Here is a 26,034-nt window from a genome sequence, read left to right on the forward strand (position 1 = left end):
AGTTTTAGGATCAGGATACAGAATCTAGATGTGCAGACTGTTCAGATACCAGTTTTAGGATCAGGATACAGAATCTAGATGTGCAGACTGTTCAGACACCAGTTTTAGGATCAGGATACAGAATCTAGATGTGCAGACTGTTCAGACGCCAGTTTTAGGATCAGGATACAGAATCTAGATGTGCAGACTGTTCAGATACCAGTTTTAGGATCAGGATACAGAATCTAGATGTGCAGACTGTTCAGATACCCGTTTTAGGATCAGGATACAGAATCTAGATGTGCAGACTGTTCAGATACCAGTTTTAGGATCAGGATACATCATCTAGATGTGCAGACTGTTCAGATACCAGTTTTAGGATCAGGATACAGAATCTAGATGTGCAGACTGTTTAGTCATCAGTTTTGCACACCAGCAGGACCTTTTTCATCTCTCATTATTCTTTATTTTGTCCAGTGCCTGATTGCTCAAACAGTTGTACAACCCATTGCACCAGGGTAATGGGAGAAGTAGAGCACTACACACTTTGTTACACTTGTGTTATTGTATCAGTGAAGGTGTTCATATATAATTGGTTACACTTGTGTTATTGTATCAGTGAAGGTGTTCATATATAATTGGTTACACTTGAGTTATTGTATCAGGGAGGGTGTTAATATATAATTGGTTAGTTACATTTGTGTTATTGAAAACTATAAACACATGCACACAAACACATAAATCATTGTTCTAAATCATTGAATAGAATGAAAGCATTATTCCAGGAATCTCTAGATCATGTTGTTTCACTTGCACAGTGAGATGCAATTTCAGTATTAAACTTTAGGGGACAGCTTTGAATCAAGGCATTTCTCCAGGTAGCTTTAAAAATGATCTGGGTTATTTGTTATATTGACAAATAACTTGTGTGGAATCTTACCTTAACAGTCTAGTCTATTGATACTCAGATATTCATCCAGGAAGAGGAGTGTTATTCTACTGTCCTAGACAATCCCTTTTTGGGGTTATGCATCTGAGACACCTTGCCTTTTTGAAGATATTTTCAATAAATCTTCAACAGCAATTCTATTTCAGAGATACCAAGATTTCTAATAATCAACACGTCTTGAAGCACATAGCATGCATGTGTGAACCTTTATAGGTGTGGCTCTATATGTGTTCAAATGAACTATGCGCTTGTATGTTTATGTGTGCTTTGTCTCGTGTTTGTACACACGCATGAGCATCAGAGGTGTTCCCTGACAGTCTGAAAATCACTGACCCAATCATTTTCATGTACAGTCTGGGTTGACAGTGCCATCCCTAATGCAGAGGCTTTGTGATTTAGGGTTTGAGTCTTTTCTAAGGTCATTGTTGAGAGGAATTGCTTTTGTCTGGCTCGTTGACTCTGAGACTTGTTTCAGTCTTTAGATTAATTGACTGTCAGTGAACTGGATCGATGCTTGCTAATGTATCTTGACACTTGTATTGCTTGCAGGTCAGGGCACTTGAAATTACTATCTGATTGCTGTGCTGGCTACATTTTTATGTCCATGGATTTAAATGTGTTTTGAAGATCAACATTAAGCTGTAGGGTGTTTAAAGTGAAGTACTCACTTCTAATGTGATATTCTGCAGAATGCTTCAATTTCGGAATTATGTGCTAAGCTAATGAAATGTACATATTGTATTTAGAATAAATGCTATATGATGTGTTTAGTCTTTAATCTCACAGTTTCAAAACCTTCTCCTTATACCACACCCCCTGTGTGCTGTGCTAGGAGCACTAAGCTAGGACCACCAATTGGTGAACCATGATTCAGGGTGAGAACAACTGAATAGACTTTTCTACTTTTAATAATTGTGTTGTTTTGGACAATGTGGGTGAAGATCCCCTGTTATTTTTTCTTGCACTATTAATATGAGTTGCCAATGACAACAATCTTTCTCAACCCTTAGATTTCTGAGGGAGCCCTATTAAAATGAATACACCCTTCCATGAACTGAGGGCTCTCCCAATGGCAGAATGGCATTCAGAAAGCAGACTGGATCTCCCCACACTTGATTTATTTCAGAAATGTTGTCCCGCATCACAAACTAATCAATATTCAAAAATGTTTTTGAGGCCTGTGCAAATCACAAAGCTGATTTTCATCCTGAAAAATGCTTTTATGTTTCTAGTCATGTGCAATAGTGCTGTTTCCAGCAAGGTGTGATTGAATGTGCAGTCTTCACCATGGTAGGATAGCTACATTCATCTCATTAATAAGGACTCACTAGGACTTTTGAAAGCCCTTATCCTGTGAAACAGCTGCAGACCCTGCCATCGTTACTCTGTCTGTCAGCACATTTTCATTTTGAAATCTACCTGAAAAGCATTTGTGGTCACATCTCATATTAATCTTGAAAATATAGATGGCAAATGATTGTAATATGGGACTGGGGCAAAGTGGTTTGCAGTGCGCAGGTGTAGAGGTGATGCAATGTGTAAACATAAATAATAACCTGTGGCAATACACAGCAATGTGCACTGCACAGTTTAAACCACAAGGTAGAGTCCCGAAATAATAAACACACACAGAACACAAAAACACCATCACCAGTCCAAAGTGAGTGCTAATGTGCAAGTGGTGAAATACAGTGTATTAGTGAACAGTAGTGCAGTGCTGTCTGGGTTAGTGCTGGCCTCTACGACAGCTCCTGGAACGTCTTAGCAGTCTAATGATGACAAACGCGTACAAGTAGAATGCCAAACAAACAAACACAAGGTGTTCAGTACTGTGACTATCTATAGCATCTTATGAGTCGTTCAGTATTGTGAATATCTACAGTGATTCATGAGCTGTTCAGTATTGTGAATATCTACAGCATCTCATGAGCTGTTCAGTATTGTGAATATCTACAGCATCTCATGAGCTGTTCAGTATTGTGAATATCTACAGTGATTCATGAGCTGTTCAGTATTGTGAATATCTACAGCATCTCATGAGCTGTACAGTATTGTGAATATCTACAGTGTCTCATGAGCTGTTCAGTATTGTGAATATCTACAGCATCTCATGAGCTGTTCAGTATTGTGAATATCTACAGTGTCTCATGAGCTGTTCAGTATTGTGAATATCTACAGCATCTCATGAGCTGTTCAGTATTGTGAATATCTACAGCATCTCATGAGCTGTTCAGTATTGTGAATATCTACAGCGTCTCATGAGCTGTTCAGTATTGTGAATATCTACAGCGATTCATGAGCTGTTCAGTATTGTGAATATCTACAGCATCTCATGAGCTGTTCAGTATTGTGAATATCTACAGCGATTCATGAGCTGTTCAGTATTGTGAATATCTACAGCATCTCATGAGCTGTTCAGTATTGTGAATATCTACAGCATCTCATGAGCTGTTCAGTATTGTGAATATCTACAGCATCTCATGAGCTGTTCAGTATTGTGAATATCTACAGTGTCTCATGAGCTGTTCAGTATTGTGAATATCTACAGCGTCTCATGAGCTGTTCAGTATTGTGAATATCTACAGCATCTCATGAGCTGTTCAGTATTGTGAATATCTACAGCATCTCATGAGCTGTTCAGTATTGTGAATATCTACAGCGATTCATGAGCTGTTCAGTATTGTGAATATCTACAGCATCTCATGAGCTGTTCAGTATTGTGAATATCTACAGCGATTCATGAGCTGTTCAGTATTGTGAATATCTACAGCGATTCATGAGCTGTTCAGTATTGTGAATATCTACAGCGACTCATGAGCTGTTCAGTATTGTGAATATCTACAGCATCTCATGAGCTGTTCAGTATTGTGAATATCTACAGCATCTCATGAGCTGTTCAGTATTGTGAATATCTACAGTGTCTCATGAGCTGTTCAGTATTGTGAATATCTACAGCGTCTCATGAGCTGTTCAGTATTGTGAATATCTACAGCATCTCATGAGCTGTTCAGTATTGTGAATATCTACAGCATCTCATGAGCTGTTCAGTATTGTGAATATCTACAGCATCTCATGAGCTGTTCAGTATTGTGAATATCTACAGCATCTCATGAGCTGTTCAGTATTGTGAATATCTACAGCATCTCATGAGCTGTTCAGTATTGTGAATATCTACAGCATCTCATGAGCTGTTCAGTATTGTGAATATCTACAGCATCTCATGAGCTGTTCAGTATTGTGAATATCTACAGCAACTCATGAGCTGTTCAGTATTGTGAATATCTACAGCATCTCATGAGCTGTTCAGTATTGTGAATATCTACAGCGTCTCATGAGCTGTTCAGTATTGTGAATATCTACAGCATCTCATGAGCTGTTCAGTATTGTGAATATCTACAGCAACTCATGAGCTGTTCAGTATTGTGAATATCTACAGCATCTCATGAGCTGTTCAGTATTGTGAATATCTACAGCGTCTCATGAGCTGTTCAGTATTGTGAATATCTACAGCATCTCATGAGCTGTTCAGTATTGTGAATATCTACAGCGATTCATGAGCTGTTCAGTATTGTGAATATCTACAGCATCTCATGAGCTGTTCAGTATTGTGAATATCTACAGCGTCTCATGAGCTGTTCAGTATTGTGAATATCTACAGCATCTCATGAGCTGTTCAGTATTGTGAATATCTACAGCATCTCATGAGCTGTTCAGTATTGTGAATATCTACAGCATCTCATGAGCTGTTCAGTATTGTGAATATCTACAGCATCTCATGAGCTGTTCAGTATTGTGAATATCTACAGCATCTCATGAGCTGTTCAGTATTGTGAATATCTACAGCATCTCATGAGCTGTTCAGTATTGTGAATATCTACAGCATCTCATGAGCTGTTCAGTATTGTGAATATCTACAGTGTCTCATGAGCTGTTCAGTATTGTGAATATCTACAGCGATTCATGAGCTGTTCAGTATTGTGAATATCTACAGCGTCTCATGAGCTGTTCAGTATTGTGAATATCTACAGCATCTCATGAGCTGTTCAGTATTGTGAATATCTACAGCGTCTCATGAGCTGTTCAGTATTGTGAATATCTACAGCATCTCATGAGCTGTTCAGTATTGTGAATATCTACAGCATCTCATGAGCTGTTCAGTATTGTGAATATCTACAGCATCTCATGAGCTGTTCAGTATTGTGAATATCTACAGCATCTCATGAGCTGTTCAGTATTGTGAATATCTACAGCATCTCATGAGCTGTTCAGTATTGTGAATATCTACAGCATCTCATGAGCTGTTCAGTATTGTGAATATCTACAGCATCTCATGAGCTGTTCAGTATTGTGAATATCTACAGCGTCTCATGAGCTGTTCAGTATTGTGAATATCTACAGCATCTCATGAGCTGTTCAGTATTGTGAATATCTACAGCATCTCATGAGCTGTTCAGTATTGTGAATATCTACAGCATCTCATGAGCTGTTCAGTATTGTGAATATCTACAGTGTCTCATGAGCTGTACAGTATTGTGAATATCTACAGCGATCTCATGAGCTGTTCAGTATTGTGAATATCTACAGCATCTCATGAGCTGTTCAGTATTGTGAATATCTACAGCATCTCATGAGCTGTTCAGTATTGTGAATATCTACAGTGTCTCGTGAGCTGTTCAGTATTGTGAATATCTACAGTGTCTCGTGAGCTGTTCAGTATTGTGAATATCTACAGCATCTCATGAGCTGTTCAGTATTGTGAATATCTACAGCATCTCATGAGCTGTACAGTATTGTGAATATCTACAGCGATTCATGAGCTGTTCAGTATTGTGAATATCTACAGTGATTCTTGAGCTGTTCAGTATTGTGAATATCTACAGCATCTCATGAGCTGTTCAGTACAGTGCTGTACAGCCCAATCACAGCAGGCTGTTCAGGTGAGGCAGGGAAGTGCTATACAGTCCAATCACATCAAGCCCTTTCAAGCGAGACAGGGAAGTGCAGTACAGCCCAATCACAGCAAGCCCTTTCAAGCGAGACAGGGAAGTGCAGTACAGCCCAATCACAGCAAGCCCTTTCAAGCGAGACAGGGAAGTGCAGTACAGCCCAATCACAGCAAGCCGTTCAGGTGAGGCAGAGAAGTGCAGTACAGTCCAATCACATCAAGCCCTTTCAAGCGAGACAGGGAAGTGCAGTACAGCCCAATCACAGCAAGCCCTTTCAAGCGAGACAGGGAAGTGCAGTACAGCCCAATCACAGCAAGCCCTTTCAAGCGAGACAGGGAAGTGCAGTACAGCCCAATCACAGCAAGCCCTTTCAAGCGAGACAGGGAAGTGCAGTACAGCCCAATCACAGCAAGCCCTTTCAAGCGAGACAGGGAAGTGCAGTACAGCCCAATCACAGCAAGCCCTTTCAAGCGAGACAGGGAAGTGCAGTACAGCCCAATCACAGCAAGCCCTTTCAAGCGAGACAGGGAAGTGCAGTACAGCCCAATCACAGCAAGCCATTCAGGCCAGGCAGGGAAGTGCTGCTGCTGCTGTTTCTGATCACAGATCACAAGCACCAAACTGAACAACTTACACTGAGAGCACACCATTGAAACTCCATCTGAGAGAAAAGAAATGACTAATCATAGTTTCATGTGAAATTGTGAATTAATGCACAAGCTGAAATATGGAGAATTATATATTTTAATTGAATAAAAAAAAAAGTAATTTATGAAAGTTTATTCAGTCTATGAGTTTTAATTTACTGGAAGCCTTTTATAAAATGGGAGAAAAGCAGTACAGTATTTCATGTTAGATTCTGAAATGTCACATTTTTTAGTTGTCTGTTTTTCATTAAGTATATGGACATGTATGTAATTCAATATGTTAACGTAACATTATTCAGCATGTTTCATTCGACTGTATGCTTCGACTTTCTTAAAAGCCCACTGGAATCTTCTAAACTTGCGAAAGAGCTGCTCTGGGCTTCAGTGTTGCACCAGGCAAAGCGTTGGTGCTGCCAAATTGACATTCTGTGCAAGTAGCAAATAGTGCACTTCCAAGTGCATCACATCTGTGTTCCACACTGTTCTCTTTCCTGAGTAACAACGGGTTAATGTAGGTAGGTAGTAGGCTGGCGAGAGAGAGAGAGAGAGAGAGAGAGAGAGAAAGAAAGGGAGAGAGAGAGAGGGGCTGGTGCAGTCCCCTTGGTAGAGCACTCACTGATATCTGCTGAGTTTACAAGGTTGAAGCGCACTGCTTTGCCGCTGCTGCAGATGCCAGATTCCTAGGTGAAGTGATGCCATACCCTGGAGTGGTGTAGGGTACCATGGTGACAGAGTAGGTAAACCGCAGCCCCTCTAGCCATGAACATGGACCATGAATAGGCTTTCGCAAGGGGATGGACTGGATCACAGTGTAAGTACCTGTAAACTACCTCTGAGCTCCAGTTTGTGAATTCTCATGCTGCTACTCTGTTTGCTTGCTTGTTTGAAGAGAGCACTCCTTGTGAGCTATACAGTGTTCAATGGGTCGGCTTTTGTCCTGCATTATAAATGTGCAAGTGTGGCTGTAAAGGTCAAGCTGGTGGTGGCTGTTTATTTTTCAAGCCCTCGCTGTATCCAGGGATATCTTATTCACATTTAATTGAAGGGAAGAAGAATACACCTTTGTTATGCATGCATTAAATCACATTGCCAATTAGAGAACTATGCATTTCTGCATACGAGTCTGTTGCTGGCAGAAGTTGTGTTAGCTTTCTCTGGGTAATTGCAGTAAGAGCCTTTGTTTTACTTATATAGGACAACTCAGCTAAAAATAGCAGCTGAAGTGTGGCACCGGTCTTGAAAAACTTTGTGTTCTGCTTGAAGTGGAGAGTGAATGTAAAAATTCATGGCTAGTTCAGAACACTGGGGAATTATTTTTCGTACTGCACAATATAGTTGTTCAAAAAGAAAAGAAAAAAAACTAGAATGAATATTGCGACATACTATCACACACCCTTTTTGAAGGTATGTTACAAACAGAAACGCTACTGCTTTTTTTCAGTTAGCCCCTATTGTTAAAATGTTTTTAGATAATATATACAAAGAACAAGTTTTAATTGTTTAGTTTTTTTTTGGATTAGAGGTTCTAACTGTTATTATGCAAGCAGTGTTAGTTTTCATCCTAGTGATAGTGATAAGAGAGAGAGAGAGAGAGAGAGAGAGAGAAAAAATAGAGAGAGAGAGAGAGAGAGAGAGAGAGAGAGAGAGAGAGAGAGAGAGAGAGAGAGAGAGAGAGAGAGAGAGAGAGAGAGAGAGAGAGAGAGAGAGAGAGAGAGAGAGAGAGAGAGAGAGAGAGAGAGAGAGAGAGAGAGAGAGGGAGAGACTGAGAAAGTGATTTTTACAAATACTGTGCTTCAAGAGTGCCTTTTTATGTCCTACATGTACGCACTATACCCGGAAGGCAGCAGCATCTACACTTCCCAGAGTTATTTGCAGATGAAGGTGTCTGGAGCTGCAAGTGCAGATATAGATGCCTGGAGCCTGCACACAGATTAAACTGATGGCTAGTGTTGTAATTGGGAATACTGTAGATATCTACAGTATGGGATTTAAAAGGCTCATATCCTCTTTGGGGACGCAAAGTTCTGAAAAACTTTTTTTAAGCAAAACAGTAGAAAAAAAAGTGAACTTATAAATACAATAAATGAAGCCCCCTGTGTGCCCGATTTGAAAATCATTACCTGGAGATCCTCAGTTGCTCTCAGCTTGCAGTTCTGTAGTTTAGTTTCTGCTAGATGTATAGCAGTGGATGTGTTTAAGAGGTTTGCGTGCTTATTGCATGTATATTGGGTCAGTTTCATTTTTTTAGGCATTCATGGACGTGCTAATTGAATTCCAGTTGTGTTCAAAATACAGTGGTGGATATTGTGGAAACACAAAGTGCTTCGTTCTATGCCTAATTTGTATAATGAGTTTCATTCTTGACAGTTACTGGGGCTGTGATGGTCTCTGTCAAAGATAACCCTTTAAAGGGCACATTATCCAGTGGTGTGCTCCAGTCGTCTCAGCCCAGGAGCGGGGGTGGGTGGGTATGACAACAGTGAGTCCTTGATTTTGACTGGAAAGGAGGAATTGAAATTCACGCAGTCCATCATCTGCTAGATCAATGAATCGAATGTGTGCAATGTGCTAGATCAATGAATCGAATGTGTGCAATGTGCTAGATCAATGAATCGAATGTGTGCAGTGTGCTAGATCATTAATTGAATGTGTGCAATGTGCTAGATTAATTAATTGAATGTGTGCAATGTGCTTCGATCAATGATTCGAATGTGTGTCATGTGCTAGATCAATTAATTGAATGTGTGCAATGTGCTAGATCAATTAATTGAATGTGTGATGTGTGCTAGATCAATTAATCGAATTTGTATCATGTGCTAGATCAATTAATTGAATGTGTGTCATATGCTTCGATCAATGAATCGAATGTATGCAATGTGCTAGATCAATTAATCAAATATGTGTCATGTGCTAGATCAATGAATCGAATGTGTGTCATGTGCTTCGATCAATGAATTGAATGTGTGTCGTGCTAAATCAATGAATCGAATGTGTGCAATGTGCTAGATCAATGAATTGAATGTGTAATATTTAGGGCTCTTCGTTTTCGGTTTTTATTTTTGGTCACATGATGTCCCTTTGAAGTTATTGGGCCGACTCTTTCTTGAAACGTGGCAAGAAAGAGTAACATAGAAGAGGGCAGGAGCATGCTGGGGATGAAGTATATATAGACTTGTTGGCAGCTGGACGTACGTATGTATTTGATACTAACTTGCACATTGCATATCTTCTGGTATTATCTGATGTCTCGTTTATAAACTCATTCCCATCATGAAACAGCATTGTTTAATTTTAGAAATGGATAATGTGGGTGGGATTTGTATGTAAAGTTATCATTCATCATACTGAGCTTGGAAAATATAGTATTTGCCAAGGTGAATCTAACTGTTGTTTCTGCCCCGCAGAGCTGCCCAGAAGTTGAATCTGTCCTCCAAAAAGAAGAAACATCGTCCATCTCCATCCTATGTGTGTGACCCCCCTCTCTTCCCCACCAACTTCAGTGCGATTCTGCAGAGCTCTCCCCCGCCAGCGCCACCATGCCTGCTGCGAGCCGTAAACAAAATCAAGGACAACCCAGGACTGGGAAAGGTAGGCATCTCTCCACACGTGCTTCACTGTATACACTGTTGTATCTTGAAGGCATCTCTCCATTGTGGTTGCAAGGCTAAGAAAAGTGGAAATGTCTATTTGATAGAGGTGCAATCAGCAACCAAGTGGATGTATTTGACAATAATCAATGAATCTAGAAGACTTTTGTATGCAAAAGCCAGATCCGAATGTCTCTTTAAGAATTGAGCTCACCAGCTACAGAGCGCAGCCCCAGCGCAAGCTGTCAAACTGCAAGCCCCTCACAACAAACAACACAGAACTTTAGAACTCAGGCAGGAAAGAACTGCTCACCAAAGATTCTAAAAAATACTGTATGGGGTCGTGTGTGATACATGACAATAGAATGCTCACCCTCAAACATGGGGTCGTGTGTGATACATGACAAGTGAATGCTCACCCTCAAACATGGGGTCGTGTGTAATACATGACAAGTGAATGCTCATCCTCAAACATGGGGTCATGTGGGATACATGAGAAGTGAATGCTCACCCTCAAACATGGGGTTTTGTGTGATACATGAGAAGTGAATGCTCACCCTCAAACATGGGGTTGAGTGTGATACATGAGAAGTGAATGCTCACCCTCATACATGGGGTTGTGTGTGATACATGAGACGTGAATGCTCACCCTCATACATGGGGTTGTGTGTGATACATGAGAAGTGAATGCTCACCCTCATACATGGGGTTGTGTGTGATACATGAGAAGTGAATGCTCACCCTCAAACATGGGGTCATGTGGGATACATGAGACGTGAATGCTCACCCTCAAATATCACTCACCACCCCATGTCTGTATTTAATGCTCTGTATTAATTTTTTCTTGACCTGTATTGTGGTCTACAACAGAGCTCTTCAACTACTTTTTTTGAGGCCCAGATTGGAAAATACGCTGGCCAGAAGTATTTTACTCTGTGCATTTTTAACCAATATAATAAATATTATATAACCTAATGTTAGTAATGTTGAGCAAGACTTACACATTTTACCAAATGAATAGTTATTTAATAATACAACATTGTGAACATTAACGGAGTATCATTACAAACATTTTAAAATGTATGTAACCTGTTAATAGTTAACTGTTATACTGTAATATATATTATTATATACAGTCTGAAAGCGAGAACTGTGCGACAATATGGTTGTAGGTAAGGTAATGATGCCACTGGAGTAAAAATGTTCACAAAAAACTTTCATCACACAATATGTGAGTGTGCCACTTAAAACAAATAAACTTGTGTTTCTAATCCATCTGTGAGTGGCTTAGTGACTGGAAAGGGGTGGTGTGATGCATGCACTGCTGGAACTGGCTGTATTAGTCGCTCTGAGTGGCTTAGTGACTTTGAAAGGAGTGGTGTGATGCGTGCGCTGCTTTTCTGGATAGAAAAATAAGACACACGTCTTAATCACAAATTGATTTATGATTTTACTGTTTTTGTTTTTTCTTTTCATTTGTTTTTCTTTTCCATATTTATTCTACTTAATTTCTAATATTTTTTCTGTTGAGAGAGTACTGCACAGATTCACCACCATTAATTACGGGAACTGTGGTGCATAATTTGTCTACTGTGTTTTCTCATGACCTGCCCTGCTATTGACTGCACATTGAAAAGCTCCACAGTCCAATTAGCAATGTCCAATCTTCTGCTGGAAAATTTATAATATCTGGGGTGTGCTGTATATCTTGTGTTTACACGCAGGGTTGTTGAGACATTATTCAGTACTGCAGACTTACTTCTCATGGGTCTTTCATGCTGGAGGGAGATTTTGTGTGAAAGCACAGCAGGTAACAATTAAAGGCTTACCTGCTGGTTTACCTGCGGGGGGCGCAGAGGAGACAGTGTGTATTTTAACTTTACCTGCGGGGGCACAGAGGAGACAGTGTGTATTTTAACTTTACCTGCTGGGGGCGCAGAAGAGACAGTGTGTATTTTAACTTTACCTGCTGGTGTATTGCTATTAGAATTGGATTCCAACCCCATTCCTGAAGAGCTACTGGGTCTGCTGGTTTTCATTTCAACTGAACAAATTGTTGGCTTAATTAGTCCAGGTTGACAGGTGTTTCAGATCTTTAGCCACTGATAATGTAAAGACACCTAGTAAACCTGCTAGACTGGGGCTCTCCAGGACCAGGGGTGGAGACCCATGGTCTACGTTATCGTTAGTGTTATTGCTATTGTGAGGTACCACATTAGAACATTCCTGAATTATTCAGCATAATATTCATCGTGCTTTTATTGTTCTGTGTTTTGGAAAAGAGTGTCTGAAGAGCAGGATTCTGCACAGCAGTGAATGGAGCACCGGTAGTAACATGTCAGTGGGAAGCTGCAGTACTACAGAGAATGGAAGGGTTTTTTTTCTATATAGCCTGAGTTTGTCTGCTATTGGCATTTAAAAAACCTATTTCACAAGACAAAACAGTACAAAACTCACACTGATGTACAGGGAAATAATACTGTAGCATGAAGTATTCTAAAAGGCTGAAAAGCATAACTGTTCATTGCAAAGTCCTACTTGTAAGAGCTTGTAGCAAGGGCATCACTATGTAATGGAGAAGGCTGGGAGTGAACCGGCGACCCTGGGCACTGGAAGCGATAACAACATGTGCAGATGTGCTGGGCTTTAGAATAAGACTTGTTCAAGCTAAAGATCAACATAGACAAGGGGATGGGATTCTCAGTGGACTCACCTTGTCTGCAGAGAGAAGCAGGACGGGATTCTCAGTGGACTCACCTTGTCTGTAGTGAGAAGCAGGAGGGGATTCTCAGTGGACTCACCTTGTCTGTAGAGAGAAGCAGGACGGGATTCTCAGTGGATTCACCTTGTCTGCAGTGAGAAGCAGGACAGGATTCTCAGTGGACTCACCTTGTCTGCAGTGAGAAGCAGGACGGGATTCTCAGTGGAGTCACCTTGTCTGCAGTGAGAAGCAGGACGGGATTCTCAGTGGACTCACCTTGTCTGCAGAGAGAAGCAGGACGGGATTCTCAGTGGACTCACCTTGTCTGCAGTGAGAAGCAGGATGGGATTCTCAGTGGACTCACCTTGTCTGCAGTGAGAAGCAGGACGGGATTCTCAGTGGACTCACCTTGTCTGCAGTGAGAAGCAGGATGGGATTCTCAGTGGACTCACCTTGTCTGCAGTGAGAAGCAGGACGGGATTCTCAGTGGACTCACCTTGTCTGTAGAGAGAAGCAGGACGGGATTCTCAGTGGACTCACCTTGTCTGCAGAGAGAAGCAGGACGGGATTCTCAGTGGACTCACCTTGTCTGTAGAGAGAAGCAGGACGGGATTCTCAGTGGATTCACCTTGTCTGCAGTGAGAAGCAGGACAGGATTCCTGGGAGGTGTTTTCCATTTGTATGTGTTCTAGACACATCAGGCACGTCACAGTCACTGAATAATACCACCTTTATATACAGGGGTTTGCATTATTGATGACTTGTAACTGGTAATTATCCATGAACGCGGGAGAGCCTTCAGGGGCTGTGTGTTCATTCATCACTGTGGTGTCATTTATAATAATAATAAAACACAGGCCAAGGACATTCTTGTAAGAAACGTTTAGTTCTAATGAATTATTGTGATACAGATAAATGCTGTTGGTTACAGAGCACACAGTAATATACAGTATGTACTATCATGCTAAGTTAATATCTTGAGTCTCCCACTCAGTATATACTGTAGATAAAAAGTATTTACTGGAACATCGAGAGCTCACTGATAGCAACATTTCTTATCTTACTTTAGTTGTGAATGGGTGGCCTCTTAACAGTCTAGGTTTCATTTATAAGGCTTTTGCTTGATTGTTCATTATATCATGCTTCCTGTCTGTGCGTAGTGGTGGCAGTATTGACGACATGTAACATATGTCCTCATCATTGTGTGCCGTGTTCCTAAAGCACTGAAGCCTATCTTTCTCCTGTGTGTCTCTCCTGCAGAGCCCTGCCACTCCTCGGTCTATCCCCTGTGTGTCTCTCCTCAGAGCCCTACCACTCCTTGGTCTATCCCCTGTGTGTCTCTCCTCAGAGCCCTGCCACTCCTCAGTCTATCCCCTGTGTGTCTCTTCTGCAGAGCCCTGCCTCTCCTCAGTCTATCCCCCGTGTGTCTCTCCTCAGAGCCCTGCCACTCCTTGGTCTATCCCCTGTGTGTCTCTCCTCAGAGCCCTGCCACTCCTTGGTCTATCCCCTGTGTGTCTCTTATGCAGAGCCCTGCCACTCCTCTGTCTATCCCCTGTGTGTCTCTTCTGCAGAGCCCTGCCTCTCCTCAGTCTATCCCCTGTGTGTCTCTCCTCAGAGCCCTGCCACTCCTCAGTCTATCCCCTGTGTGTCTCTCCTCAGAGCCCTGCCACTCCTTGGTCTATCCCCTGTGTGTCTCTTATGCAGAGCCCTGCCACTCCTCTGTCTATCCCCTGTGTGTCTCTTCTGCAGAGCCCTGCCTCTCCTCAGTCTATCCCCTGTGTGTCTCTCCTCAGAGCCCTGCCACTCCTCAGTCTATCCCCTGTGTGTCTCTCCTCAGAGCCCTGCCTCTCCTCAGTCTATCCCCTGTGTGTCTCTCCTCAGAGCCCTGCCACTCCTCAGTCTATCCCCTGTGTGTCTCTCCTCAGAGCCCTGCCACTCCTTGGTCTATCCCCTGTGTGTCTCTTATGCAGAGCCCTGCCACTCCTCAGTCTATCCCCTGTGTGTCTCTCCTCAGAGCCCTGCCACTCCTCAGTCTATCCCCTGTGTGTCTCTTATGCAGAGCCCTGCCACTCCTCAGTCTATCCCCTGTGTGTCTCTCCTCAGAGCCCTGCCACTCCTTGGTCTATCCCCTGTGTGTCTCTTATGCAGAGCCCTGCCACTCCTCAGTCTATCCCCTGTGTGTCTCTCCTCAGAGCCCTACCACTCCTCAATCTATCCCCTGTGTGTCTCTCCTCAGAGCCCTGCCACTCCTTGGTCTATCCCCTGTGTGTCTCTCCTCAGAGCCCTGCCACTCCTTGGTCTATCCCCTGTGTGTCTCTTATGCAGAGCCCTGCCACTCCTCTGTCTATCCCCTTTGTGTCTCTCCGAGCCCTGCCACTCCAAAGTAGCTGGTTCAAATCCCAGCTCAGCCACTGACTCATTGTGTGATCCCTGAGCAAGTCACTTAACCTCCTTGTGCTCTGTCTTTATGTGATGGTGGTCCTCTATGAAAGGCACTATTTAAAAATAAAAATTATTATTATGATGATGTGTTGTCATTGAATACCTGCACAGTTACCATTGTTTATATTTGTTGGTACGCTACATAAGGATACCAGTGCCATCATTAAAATGTAATCCACTCGCTGACAGAACTTGGTATATTAATGTGGCAAAATGGCGTGCAGTGTGCAGGTGCAGGAGTGATGCGGTGATCAATGAAAGGCAGACAACAAGAATCCAAAGTGCAAGGAGGTTTATTTATAAGCTCCTCCAATCCGCAGCTGCCAGATTGTTTCCCTTCCGTGTCAATGAGTTAGTGCACCAAAACTCCTAGATGACCGACTTCCTTTTAACCCTGGGAATGAATTGTCCAATCCAGGGTACTCTCCCCCCCCCCCCACAGAATCATTCCATTTCTGTCACAATTAAGGATTAAGGTGTTTGTCATATTTCTCCAATATAACACTGAGTAATCATTGATATACTATTATAACCTTATTTTAATGTATTTAGAAAATTGACAATCTTTTTTAATGAAATAATCTAATAAAATCTAATTTGCTAGGGGATCATAACAAATCATTGGAGACACTGCGGCGACTTGTCATTATAGCAGTGGATCACCAAAACAAAAGAGTGATGGTTTTTACAGATACTGTACATGTTAATACCATGGAGGCAAGATGGTGATGAACATTAATTATTTGACATGCCTGTTGTTATAGTGACTGGTACATTACAGTGATTGGAAGATAGTAAAACACACAATGAGTCATTTGTTCATTTATATTTTTGACCTTCAAGCTAAGAGGAGAAACTAAACTTGCTACTTTCAAGTGCACTGGTAGTCACAGTAGGGCTGTCGACCCTGCCTCTTGAGCTGCTCTGAGCGTGTGGGTGCTAGAGTTCATCCGTATAGCTGGAATTGTATTGTAACATGTAGAGGTCAGATATCATATTGGTTTACTCTTGGTAATATAAAATGGAAATTGTGGCATTTACAGGGAACAGTTAAAAAATGTTATTGAATTCCCACTGGGTAATGTACTTTTTTATACCCTTTTTTTAATCACTTTCAAGCTTGGAAAGTGCAATACAATAAACACAGATGACAGACGACACTAGACTGGGCCCCAGTGATGCCCATTTTTTGCAACTCGAAAAGGTCTTCTGATTTGCTTCATGGTGTCATCTGTTTGAAAGCATACATTACAAATGAAAACCCAGCGCTATGTAGGAAATTAAAATTGTTCATTTTACAGGTAATTATTTATGACTGCCATCAGCTAACTTGAAACAGAGTCATGTTGCGCTTAGGATAGCCTGATGAACGTGCCTAAAATACAGTCCACATTAGCTAGTATATCCTTGCCCTGAGGGAACTTTAAGTGTCAAGCTATACATCCAAAATAATCAATTTTCTCTGGGTCACTTTCTAAACAAAATATGTCAATACATGCCTCCAGGACATGCCTTGTGTGCTGTGAGCTCATTTCTACCTATTAAAGAGGTGCTTGTTGTTTCTCGAAAGATTACATTTTTATCGCCTTCAGACTGATTTATATTATAAAGCAAATCAATGCAGTTAGTAGAATGTGTGTCTTTTTGGCCTAGTCAGCCTCTTCTGTCCCTGTGGAATAACCGGGGAAGGTAAATGTTGTTATTAATCAACACAACGGGTGCCGTGCTATCTTTAGTACAGACCAGTTTCCTAATGAAAGTGAGGCTTCTCATATGCAGAAATCCCAGGCGTTATCAAAGGCCTGATTTTCAAAGTGCATTTTGCTCCAGTTCTGTTTTGTTGTTTGTTTGCTTATTTTGCTTTGTGTAGGGTTTTTCTTTCATCATTTTTCTCTTAAATTCATCAAAACCAACTACAAGGATTGCCCCTGTTTGACACTAAATCAATCACCTGGACAAGACATATAAGAGCAATGGCCCCAAGAAAAACCAAAACATTTTGAACGGGCTCCACCAACAACATCAAGCCCTGTAGAGTTCATGTCAGACAGCAATGAGATTACAAGGCAATGCTTACTTTATTATAGCCTGGTCTCCATTGAAAAAAAGGGGTGACCAGCCAGGAGCTGCCCTGAACTCAGCACACAGAGGGGCTCGAAATCCCAACCATGAGATTGACAGCAAAGGCTCACAGGCTAAATAATGGAAGCGAACCACAGCACTGGCCCGGGATTAGGTTTGGATTTCCTAAACGTTTCTGCAGGTTCAAGGCGAAGTAGACTTGGTGTAATGTGCTGCATGTTGGACTCGTATGTTTTGAATCATGATTTGTTCTATGATTTCCTACGGGGTTTGCACATGGGAGATACATGGTCTCTGGTTCCTGAGAAGCTCTACCAGGACCTTGAAGACCCCCTGCTAGATATTGCTTTTGAAAGACCAATTTGCTAGTTGGTGTTCAAAGTTTAGTGGGGTCCAGAATTCACTGTAAGGTGAGTTACACTGTACTGTATATGCCTGTGGGGATTTCTTTTTTTTTATTACATTATTCATATTGATTAGTATCCAAAATGCAACATACTAAAACTAAGTTATATGAGCATTATTCAACTTCAACAAAATGACAGGTAGTAAATCACTGGGCATCATTTCATAAGAACATAAGAAAGTTTACAAACGAGAGGAGGCCATTCGGCCCATCTTGCTTGTTTGGTTGTTAGTAGCTTATCGATCCCAAAATCTCATCAAGCAGCTTCTTGAAGGATCCCAGGGTGTCGGCTTCAACAACATTACTGGGGAGTTGATTCCAGACCCTCACAATTCTCTGTGTAAAAAAATGCCTCCTATTTTCTGTTCTGAATGCCCCTTTGTCTAATCTCCATTTGTGACCCCTGGTCCTTGTTTGTTTTTTCAGGCTGAAAAAGTCCCTTGGGTCGACACTGTCAATACCTTTTAGAATTTTGAATGCTTGAATTAGGTCGCCACGTAGTCTTCTTTGTTCAAGACTGAACAGATTCAGTTCTTTTAGCCTGTCTGCATATGACATGCCTTTTAAGCCCGGAATAATTCTGGTCGCTCTTCTTTGCACTCTTTCTAGAGCAGCAATATCTTTTTTATAGCGAGGTGACCAGAACTGCACACAGTATTCAAGATGAGGTCTTACTAGTGCATTGTACAGTTTTAACATTACTTCCCTTGATTTAAATTCAACACTTTTCACAATGTATCCGAGCATCTTGTTAGCCTTTTTTATAGCTTCCCCACATTGTCTAGATGAAGACATTTCTGAGTCAACAAAAACCCCTAGGTCTTTTTCATAGATTCCTTCTCCAATTTCAGTATCTCCCATATGATATTTATAATGTACATTTTTATTTCCTGCATGCAGTACCTTACACTTTTCTCTATTAAATGTAATTTGCCATGTGTCTGCCCAGTTCTGAATCTTGTCTAGATCATTTTGATCAGCGTTTGCCACTCCTTCTACTTTTGTGTCGTCTGCAAATTTCACAAGTTTGCTTACTATACCAGAATCTAAATCATTAATGTAGATTAGGAATAGCAGACGACCTAATACTGATCCCTGTGGTACACCGCTGGTTACCACACTCCATTCTGAGGTTTTTCTTCTAATCAGTACTTTCTGTTTTCTACATGTTAACCACTCCCTAATCCATGTACATGTGTTTCCTTGAATCCCAACTGCATTCAGTTTGAGAATTAATCTTTTGTGTGGGATTTTGTCAAAAGCTTTCTGGAAATCTAAATAAACCATGTCATATGCTTTGCAATTATCCATTATCGATGTTGCATCCTCAAAAAAATCAAGCAAGTTAGTTAGACACGATCTCCCTTTCCTAAAACCATGTTGACTGTCTCCCAGGACCCTGTTACCATATAGGTAATTTTCCATTTTGGATCTTATTATAGTTTCCATAAGTTTGCATATAATAGAAGTCAGGCTTACTGGTCTGTAGTTACCTGGTTTCAGTTTTGTTTCCCTTTTTGTGGATCGGTATTACGTTTGCAATTTTCCAGTCTGTCGGTACCACCCCTGTGTCAAGAGACTGCTGCATGATCTTGGTTAGCGGTTTATAAATTACTTCTTTCATTTCTTTGAGTACTACTGGGATGATCTCATCCAGCCCAGGGGATTTGTTTATTTTAAGAGCTCCTAGTCCCTTTAACACTTCTGCCTCAGTTATGCTAAAGTTATTTAAAACTGGATAGGAACTGGATGACATGTGGGGCATGTTGTCAGTATCTTCCTTTGTAAAAACTTGTGAGAAGTAATCATTTAATATATTTGCTATTTTTTTCTTCATCTACGATTTTGCCATTTGTATCTCTTAAACATTTAATCTCCTCTTTGAATGTTCGCTTGCTGTTGTAATATTGGAAAAACATTTTGGAATTGGTTTTAGCTCCCTTAGCAATGTTCATTTCTATTTCTCTCTTGGCCTTTCTAACTTCCTTTTTGACTTGCGTTTGCAGTTCTGTGTACTTTTTCTGCGTACTTTCTTTTTGGTCCTTTTTTAATGCTCTATAAAGTACCTTTTTTTCGCTGAATATTTTTTTAATTGTTCTATTAAACCATTTTGGCAATTTAGTTTTACATTTAGATTTGTCTACTTTACGGATGTAATTGTTTTGCGCCTCTAGTACTACATTTTTGAAGAACAACCATCCTTCTTCTGTGGGTGTTTTCTCTATTTTACTCCAATCTACTTGTAAACCTTAGCTTTAGTCATTACTTTTGGGGTTTTAAAAAACACTTCAAATGAGACCATGTTGTGGTCTGAGTTTGCCAGTGGTTCTCTGACCTCTGTTTTAGTTATTCTGTCTTCGTTATTTCAAAAGACTAAATCAAGGCATGCCTCCCCTCTAGTCGGTGCCTTGACAAATTGTGTTAGGAAGCAGTCATTTGTCATTTCCACCATTTCAATTTCATCCTTCGTGCTACCCATCGGGTTTTCCCATTTTATTTGGGGGAAGTTGAAATCCCCCATTAGTATGGCTTCTCCTTTGCTACATGCATTTCTAATATCATTGTATAACTGATTATTTTGCTCACCATCTGAATCTGGCGGTCTATAGCATGCTCCTATTATTATGCCCTTTGAATTTTTGTCCGTTATTCTGACCCATATTGATTTGGTTTTATTTTCTTTGTCCAGGTTTAAAACCTGGGCTTAAAGACTGTTTCTTATGTATAGCGCTACCCCTCCTCCTCTTCTGTCCTGCCTGTCTTTCCTATACGGTGTATACCCACAAATATTATATTCGTCCCCATATGTTACATTTGGAAGCCCAGCTTATTACTCGGTTACAGTCAGCTGGTAACTGTGCTATCCAACTTGACAGGTCTACTGATATTTCAAATTGTGCAACAGTGTTAGTTTATGTGAGGCATGTATGGCAAGATGACTGAATGGAAGATTTGCTGTGTTGTTTTACTTTACCTACCACTACAAATGAGAAAAGATATTTGAAGCACTGAATGACTCGCAGTTGAAAAATACAAATTGGATTGGGCTGATTGCAAAGGAATTACAAGTGATGGTGCAGCAAATATGATAGGTAAGCACAGGAAAGTTGTGGAAAGAGGCAGCTGGTGGTGGTGATGTTTGGAATCACAGTTTCATTCACCGCAAAGCTTTGGCATCCAAGGGTATTGCCCCTGATCTCCTGGCAGTACTGAAGGAAGTAGTGAAACTGTTAACTTCATTAAAGCAAGCTCCCCGAACAGCAGGCTTTTTGCTCGGAAATGGACACGGCGCTTACTTGTTTCACTCTGAAGTGAGGTGGCTGTCACAGGGCAGAGTGCTAGCACGAGTATGTGTATACGTTTTTCTAGTTGAGAAACGCTAAAGCCCCTTTCACACACAAATGCTGCAGTGCTGAACCACCTCGCGAGACATAAAACATGATGGTTCTGTCATGATATAGGCAAAGCAGGCAGACCAAAATACCACATCAGTGGTTCTGAGCTGTCATAACACATCTGTGTTATCATTTGGCAAATATGTCTGATGATAGTTGGTTATTAAAGTTGTCATATCTAGCTGACATTTTTTCAATTTTTCTCAATTTACAAGGAAGAGGCAATGATTTGTTTCAACACTGTCAACGGATACAAGCATCCCAAAAGTCGTTATCGCGGTTGCAAGCACGACTGCAAAGTAATCACCCGAGCTACTATATGATCCCAACATTGTTACAACACGCTGGGGAGAACAACACCAGTGAAGAACACATGAGTGAAATGAACACTGTCATACAATTTTCCATCTTGACAAGATTAAAAACAAAAGAAAGAAACCGACTCAACAACCCTTCGTCTTCTGATGCCGATTGCAACAAGATAATGAAGAACAGGCACGCCCACCTGTCACACTAAGTAAGTGAAACTCAACCTGATTGTGTATCTATATATATCTATCTATATATATATATATATATATATATATATATACACACACACACACACACACACACACACACATACACATAAAGGTTTCCCATATATTCTTAATGTCTTTTTGAATCCAGGAGGTTAAAGCTACCATCATCTATTCCCCTGTATTTATTTATTCTATTAAAACTCCAGTGAAATATTGTTATTGGATCGCATGGATTTTTTCTTTTTTCATGAGAAAAGAAGTTTAAAATCACTGCCTAAATCACTCTCAGATATGCAGAAATATGTCGACTCCAAATAAATTCTTATCAGAATCTAGCAATCATCTCAAGTAATCATCTTCTGATCTGCATTCACTGGATCAGCGGAAAAAGGCAGGAAGATAACAGCATGATTAAATAAGAACTAAAACCAAATCAAAATGAGGGGTGGAGACATCTATTACTGTGGCCCCTTATTCATACACTTAAAATGGAACAAATTACTGATCTGGATGAGGTCCGGTCCTAGCTAGTTTGGATAAGCAAGAGTTTACTGTGCTTGTGAATTATTCATATTCAAGGTGATACAATTCTAACAGTGTGTTTGTGATAGCCTGCTGTCCCTGTGCTGTATCATGAAGAAGTGATGATAGCCTGCTGTCCCTGTGGTGCATCATGAAGAAGTGATGATAGCCTGCTGTCCCTGTGGTGCATCATGCAGAAGTGATGATAGCCTGCTGTCCCTGTGGTGTGTCATGAAGAAGTGATGATAGCCTGCTGTCCCTGTGGTGCATCATGAAGAAGTGATGATAGCCTGCTGTCCCTGTGGTGCATCATGAAGAAGTGATGATAGCCTGCTGTCCCTGTGGTGCATCATGAAGAAGTGATGATAGCCTGCTGTCCCTGTGGTGTATCGTGAAGAAGTGATGATAGCCTGCTGTCCCTGTGGTGCATCATGAAGAAGTGATGATAGCCTGCTGTCCCTGTGGTGCATCATGAAGAAGTGATGATAGCCTGCTGTCCCTGTGGTGCATCATGAAGAAGTGATGATAGCCTGCTGTCCCTGTGGTGTGTCATGAAGAAGTGATGATAGCCTGCTGTCCCTGTGGTACATCATGAAGAAGTGATGATAGCCTGCTCTCCCTGTGGTGCATCATGAAGAAGTGATGATAGCCTGCTGTCCCTGTGGTGTATCATGCAGAAGTGATGATAGCCTGCTGTCCCTGTGGTGCATCATGAAGAAGTGATGATAGCCTGCTGTCCCTGTGGTGTATCATGCAGAAGTGATGATAGCCTGCTGTCCCTGTGGTACATCATGAAGAAGTGATGATAGCCTGCTGTCCCTGTGGTACATCATGAAGAAGTGATGATAGCCTGCTCTCCCTGTGGTGCATCATGAAGAAGTGATGATAGCCTGCTGTCCCTGTGGTGTATCATGCAGAAGTGATGATAGCCTGCTGTCCCTGTGGTGGAAAGCTCTATCAGAGTGCAACGATCGATTCCATCTGACACTCGCGGGAATCGATACGGAATGGACTGCAGGCTCCCTGGAGGAAAGCGCTATCAGAGTGCAGTGTGTGATTCCATCCGACACTCGCGGGAATCGATACGGAATGGACTGCAGGCTCCCTGGAGGAAAGCGCTATCAGAGTGCAGTGTGTGATTCCATCCGACACTCGCGGGAATCGATACGGAATGGACTGCAGGCTCCCTGGAGGAAAGCGTTATCAGAGTGCAGTGTGTGATTCCATCCGACACTCGCGGGAATCGATACGGAATGGACTGAAAGCTCTATCGGAGTGCAATGTTTTCATGAATATTAGAGCAGGACAGGACATTGGTATTCACTGGATTAACTTTTCTTTGGTCGAGGTAATCAATCAACCAAACTACACCTCTCCACAACTGCTTGGTAACTAAAGCGCGGCCCCTAAATGGATTATCAGCGACTTTTGAAATGCTGTTTGGAGTCGGGGAAGTGGTCATTAAAACTGGAGTTAAAACAATAGCAAACCTGCGGTAAAGGCTTCTGCCAAAGTTGAGGCAAGTCTTTTTGTAAAGACAACATCAGAGGTACAGTACTTGAATCGCACATATACAAATGTTAAATATCAAATAATAGCAACTGCTCATTCACTACCAATGCAATTTTTTTAAATAATCAACGCCTTAAAATGGTACTTCAAATAGTAGCGATGTTGTGTTCCTATTTGTGAACGAAGTATTTGAAGCATTAGGCTCAACATTGTAATTCAAGTACAACTGGACATTGTTTAGCACTGATTTAAATACAAAGATATGGAGGTGTGCAAGGCTGACACCTCCAGAGGAGCACAAGGCTAAGACCTCCAGAGGAGCCGAGACCTCCAGAGGAGTGCAAGGCTGAGACCTCCACAGGAGTGCAAGGCTGAGACCTCCACAGGAGCTGCGACTTCCAGAGGAGCGCAAGGCCGAGACCTCCAGAGGAGCCGAGACCTCCAGAGGAGCGCAAGGCTGAAACTTCCAGAGGAGCACAAGGCTGAGACCCAGAGAGGAGTGCAGGGCTGAGACCCAAAGAGGAGTGCAAGGCTGAGACCTCCAGAGGAACTGAGACCTCCAAAGGAGCTGAGACTTCCAGAGAAGAGCAAGGCTGAAACCTCCAGAGGAGCGCAAGGCTGAGACCTCCAGAGGAGCGCAAGGCTGAGACCTCCAGAGGAGCGCAAGGCTGAGACCTCCAGAGGTTACACGCAGGTGATAAACACAATTTTCCTCAATTGCCAATTCCTTGTATTTAATGTGATTTGTTAAAGTCTATTACCGCATCTATTACTATCCCCTAATAAGAATGTGGTTTTCACACAAGTGATAAAGGAAAACTATTTCTTTGTTACTTTCCCTGCACAGAAATATCCACATAATTACTGCAAAACCTAATTATGAAATGCACTGGTGAGAACGGGGAGATGTCTCCATTATATTGAAGTTATGTTATAATCAGGTGTAACAGTGCAAGACCTGTTCAAGTGGCAACAAGAGAGCTAGGTCTATAATTACAGTTAGCCCTTGACATGTGTTTTTGCTCAGGCACTTACTAAGTAAATTGAAAATCATTGTCAAGACCAGCTTCCAATCGAGATGCTCCTGGAAGCGAGGGTGTGCCCAGATCATATGCCTCCGGGTGCAGAGACAGTGAGCTGGTGTTGTAGTGAGGGTGTGTCCAGATCATATGCCTCCGGGTGCAGAGACAGTGAGCTGGTGTTGTAGTGAGGGTGTGCCCAGATCATATGCCTCCGGGTGCAGAGACAGTGAGCTGGTGTTGTAGTGAGGGTGTGCCCAGATCATATGCCTCCGGGTGCAGAGACAGTGAGCTGGTGTTGTAGTGAGGGTGTGCCCAGATCATATGCCTCCGGGGGCAGAGACAGTGAGCTGGTGTTGTAGTGAGGGTGTGCCCAGATCATATGCCTCCGGGTGCAGAGACAGTGAGCTGGTGTTGTAGTGAGGGTGTGCCCAGATCATATGCCTCCGGGTGCAGAGACAGTGAGCTGGTGTTGTAGTGAGGGTGTGCCCAGATCCTGTGCCCCCAGGTGCAGAGACAGTGAGCTGGTGTTGTTCCCTGCAACCTGCCTCAAAATTATTCTGTATTGAGATTCCTGCCAAACTCGTTAAGTAAATTAATATAAAGAAGTTTGGATGTTAGAGATCCGGGCTGGAAGACAGACCACAGAACTTCCTATGCTTCACAGAGTGTTTGGTATTACAGTACTATTGGTTTATTTCTAAACTGGGCACAATTACAGTAGCTTCAAAGTACAATGGCAGAGGCCTTAGCACACTAAAACATATCAATACATATACCTTTCTCACAACCTTGATCTGATCAAAAAACATTCTCTCAGTACCTGTATAGAAATCATGGCTGAGCCAGCACAGTAAGGGTCCTTGCAGAATCAGTAGCATCTCAGCGCCCATGGGAACTTTTCAGTGAAAACCTTTCTTGTGTTGTTTGGTCTCCTCTCATTTGCTTGGATTTCTTTGCGCATGTATGTTGGATGTCATGACGTTTCTGAATTAACCCTGTGTTGAATTGCATGTAATCAAGCACAAATAGGCTTACACACACCCCAAGGACACTTTCTGACTTTAAATTTCATTTACAGGTTTGTTTTTGCTGTGTGTTTTCAAAATATGGTATATACCTATTAAGTGTGCACAAACAGCAAAACCACAGCAGCAACACGAATGAAAAGATTCTAAAAATGTTCAAGTCAACGTCTTGGCTGCTGACCATAAAAAAATCTGCAAAACCCTCACACAGGATTTAATAGGGTTACTGTGCTACTGCGGTGCTGGGAATGAAGCATGGAGTATTTGGGACTACCTGGGTTAAAGTAGAATCATTGGT

The 26,034-nt window shown here is 41.8% G+C and overlaps 1 protein-coding gene across 2 annotated transcripts in view; it reads left to right on the top strand.

Annotated features, from left to right (window-relative positions):
- The window catches only part of LOC121317654 (kinesin-like protein KIF26B), a 164,925-nt gene that overhangs the window by 96,308 nt on the left and 42,583 nt on the right, over positions 1–26,034 (top strand). The window contains exons 1-2 of one of the 2 annotated variants that reach the window (XM_041253821.1): positions 7,210–7,332; positions 9,926–10,109. In XM_041253821.1, the coding sequence (XP_041109755.1) occupies positions 7,316–7,332; positions 9,926–10,109 (201 nt within the window). In that variant the 5' untranslated portion in view covers positions 7,210–7,315. Of the gene's footprint in view, positions 1–7,209; positions 7,333–9,925; positions 10,110–26,034 lie in introns of those variants that run through there. The other variant, XM_041253820.1, reaches the window with a different exon arrangement.

The sequence above is a fragment of the Polyodon spathula genome, chromosome 6 (assembly GCF_017654505.1).
Source record: "Polyodon spathula isolate WHYD16114869_AA chromosome 6, ASM1765450v1, whole genome shotgun sequence".
NCBI classification, from domain to species: domain Eukaryota; kingdom Metazoa; phylum Chordata; class Actinopteri; order Acipenseriformes; family Polyodontidae; genus Polyodon; species Polyodon spathula.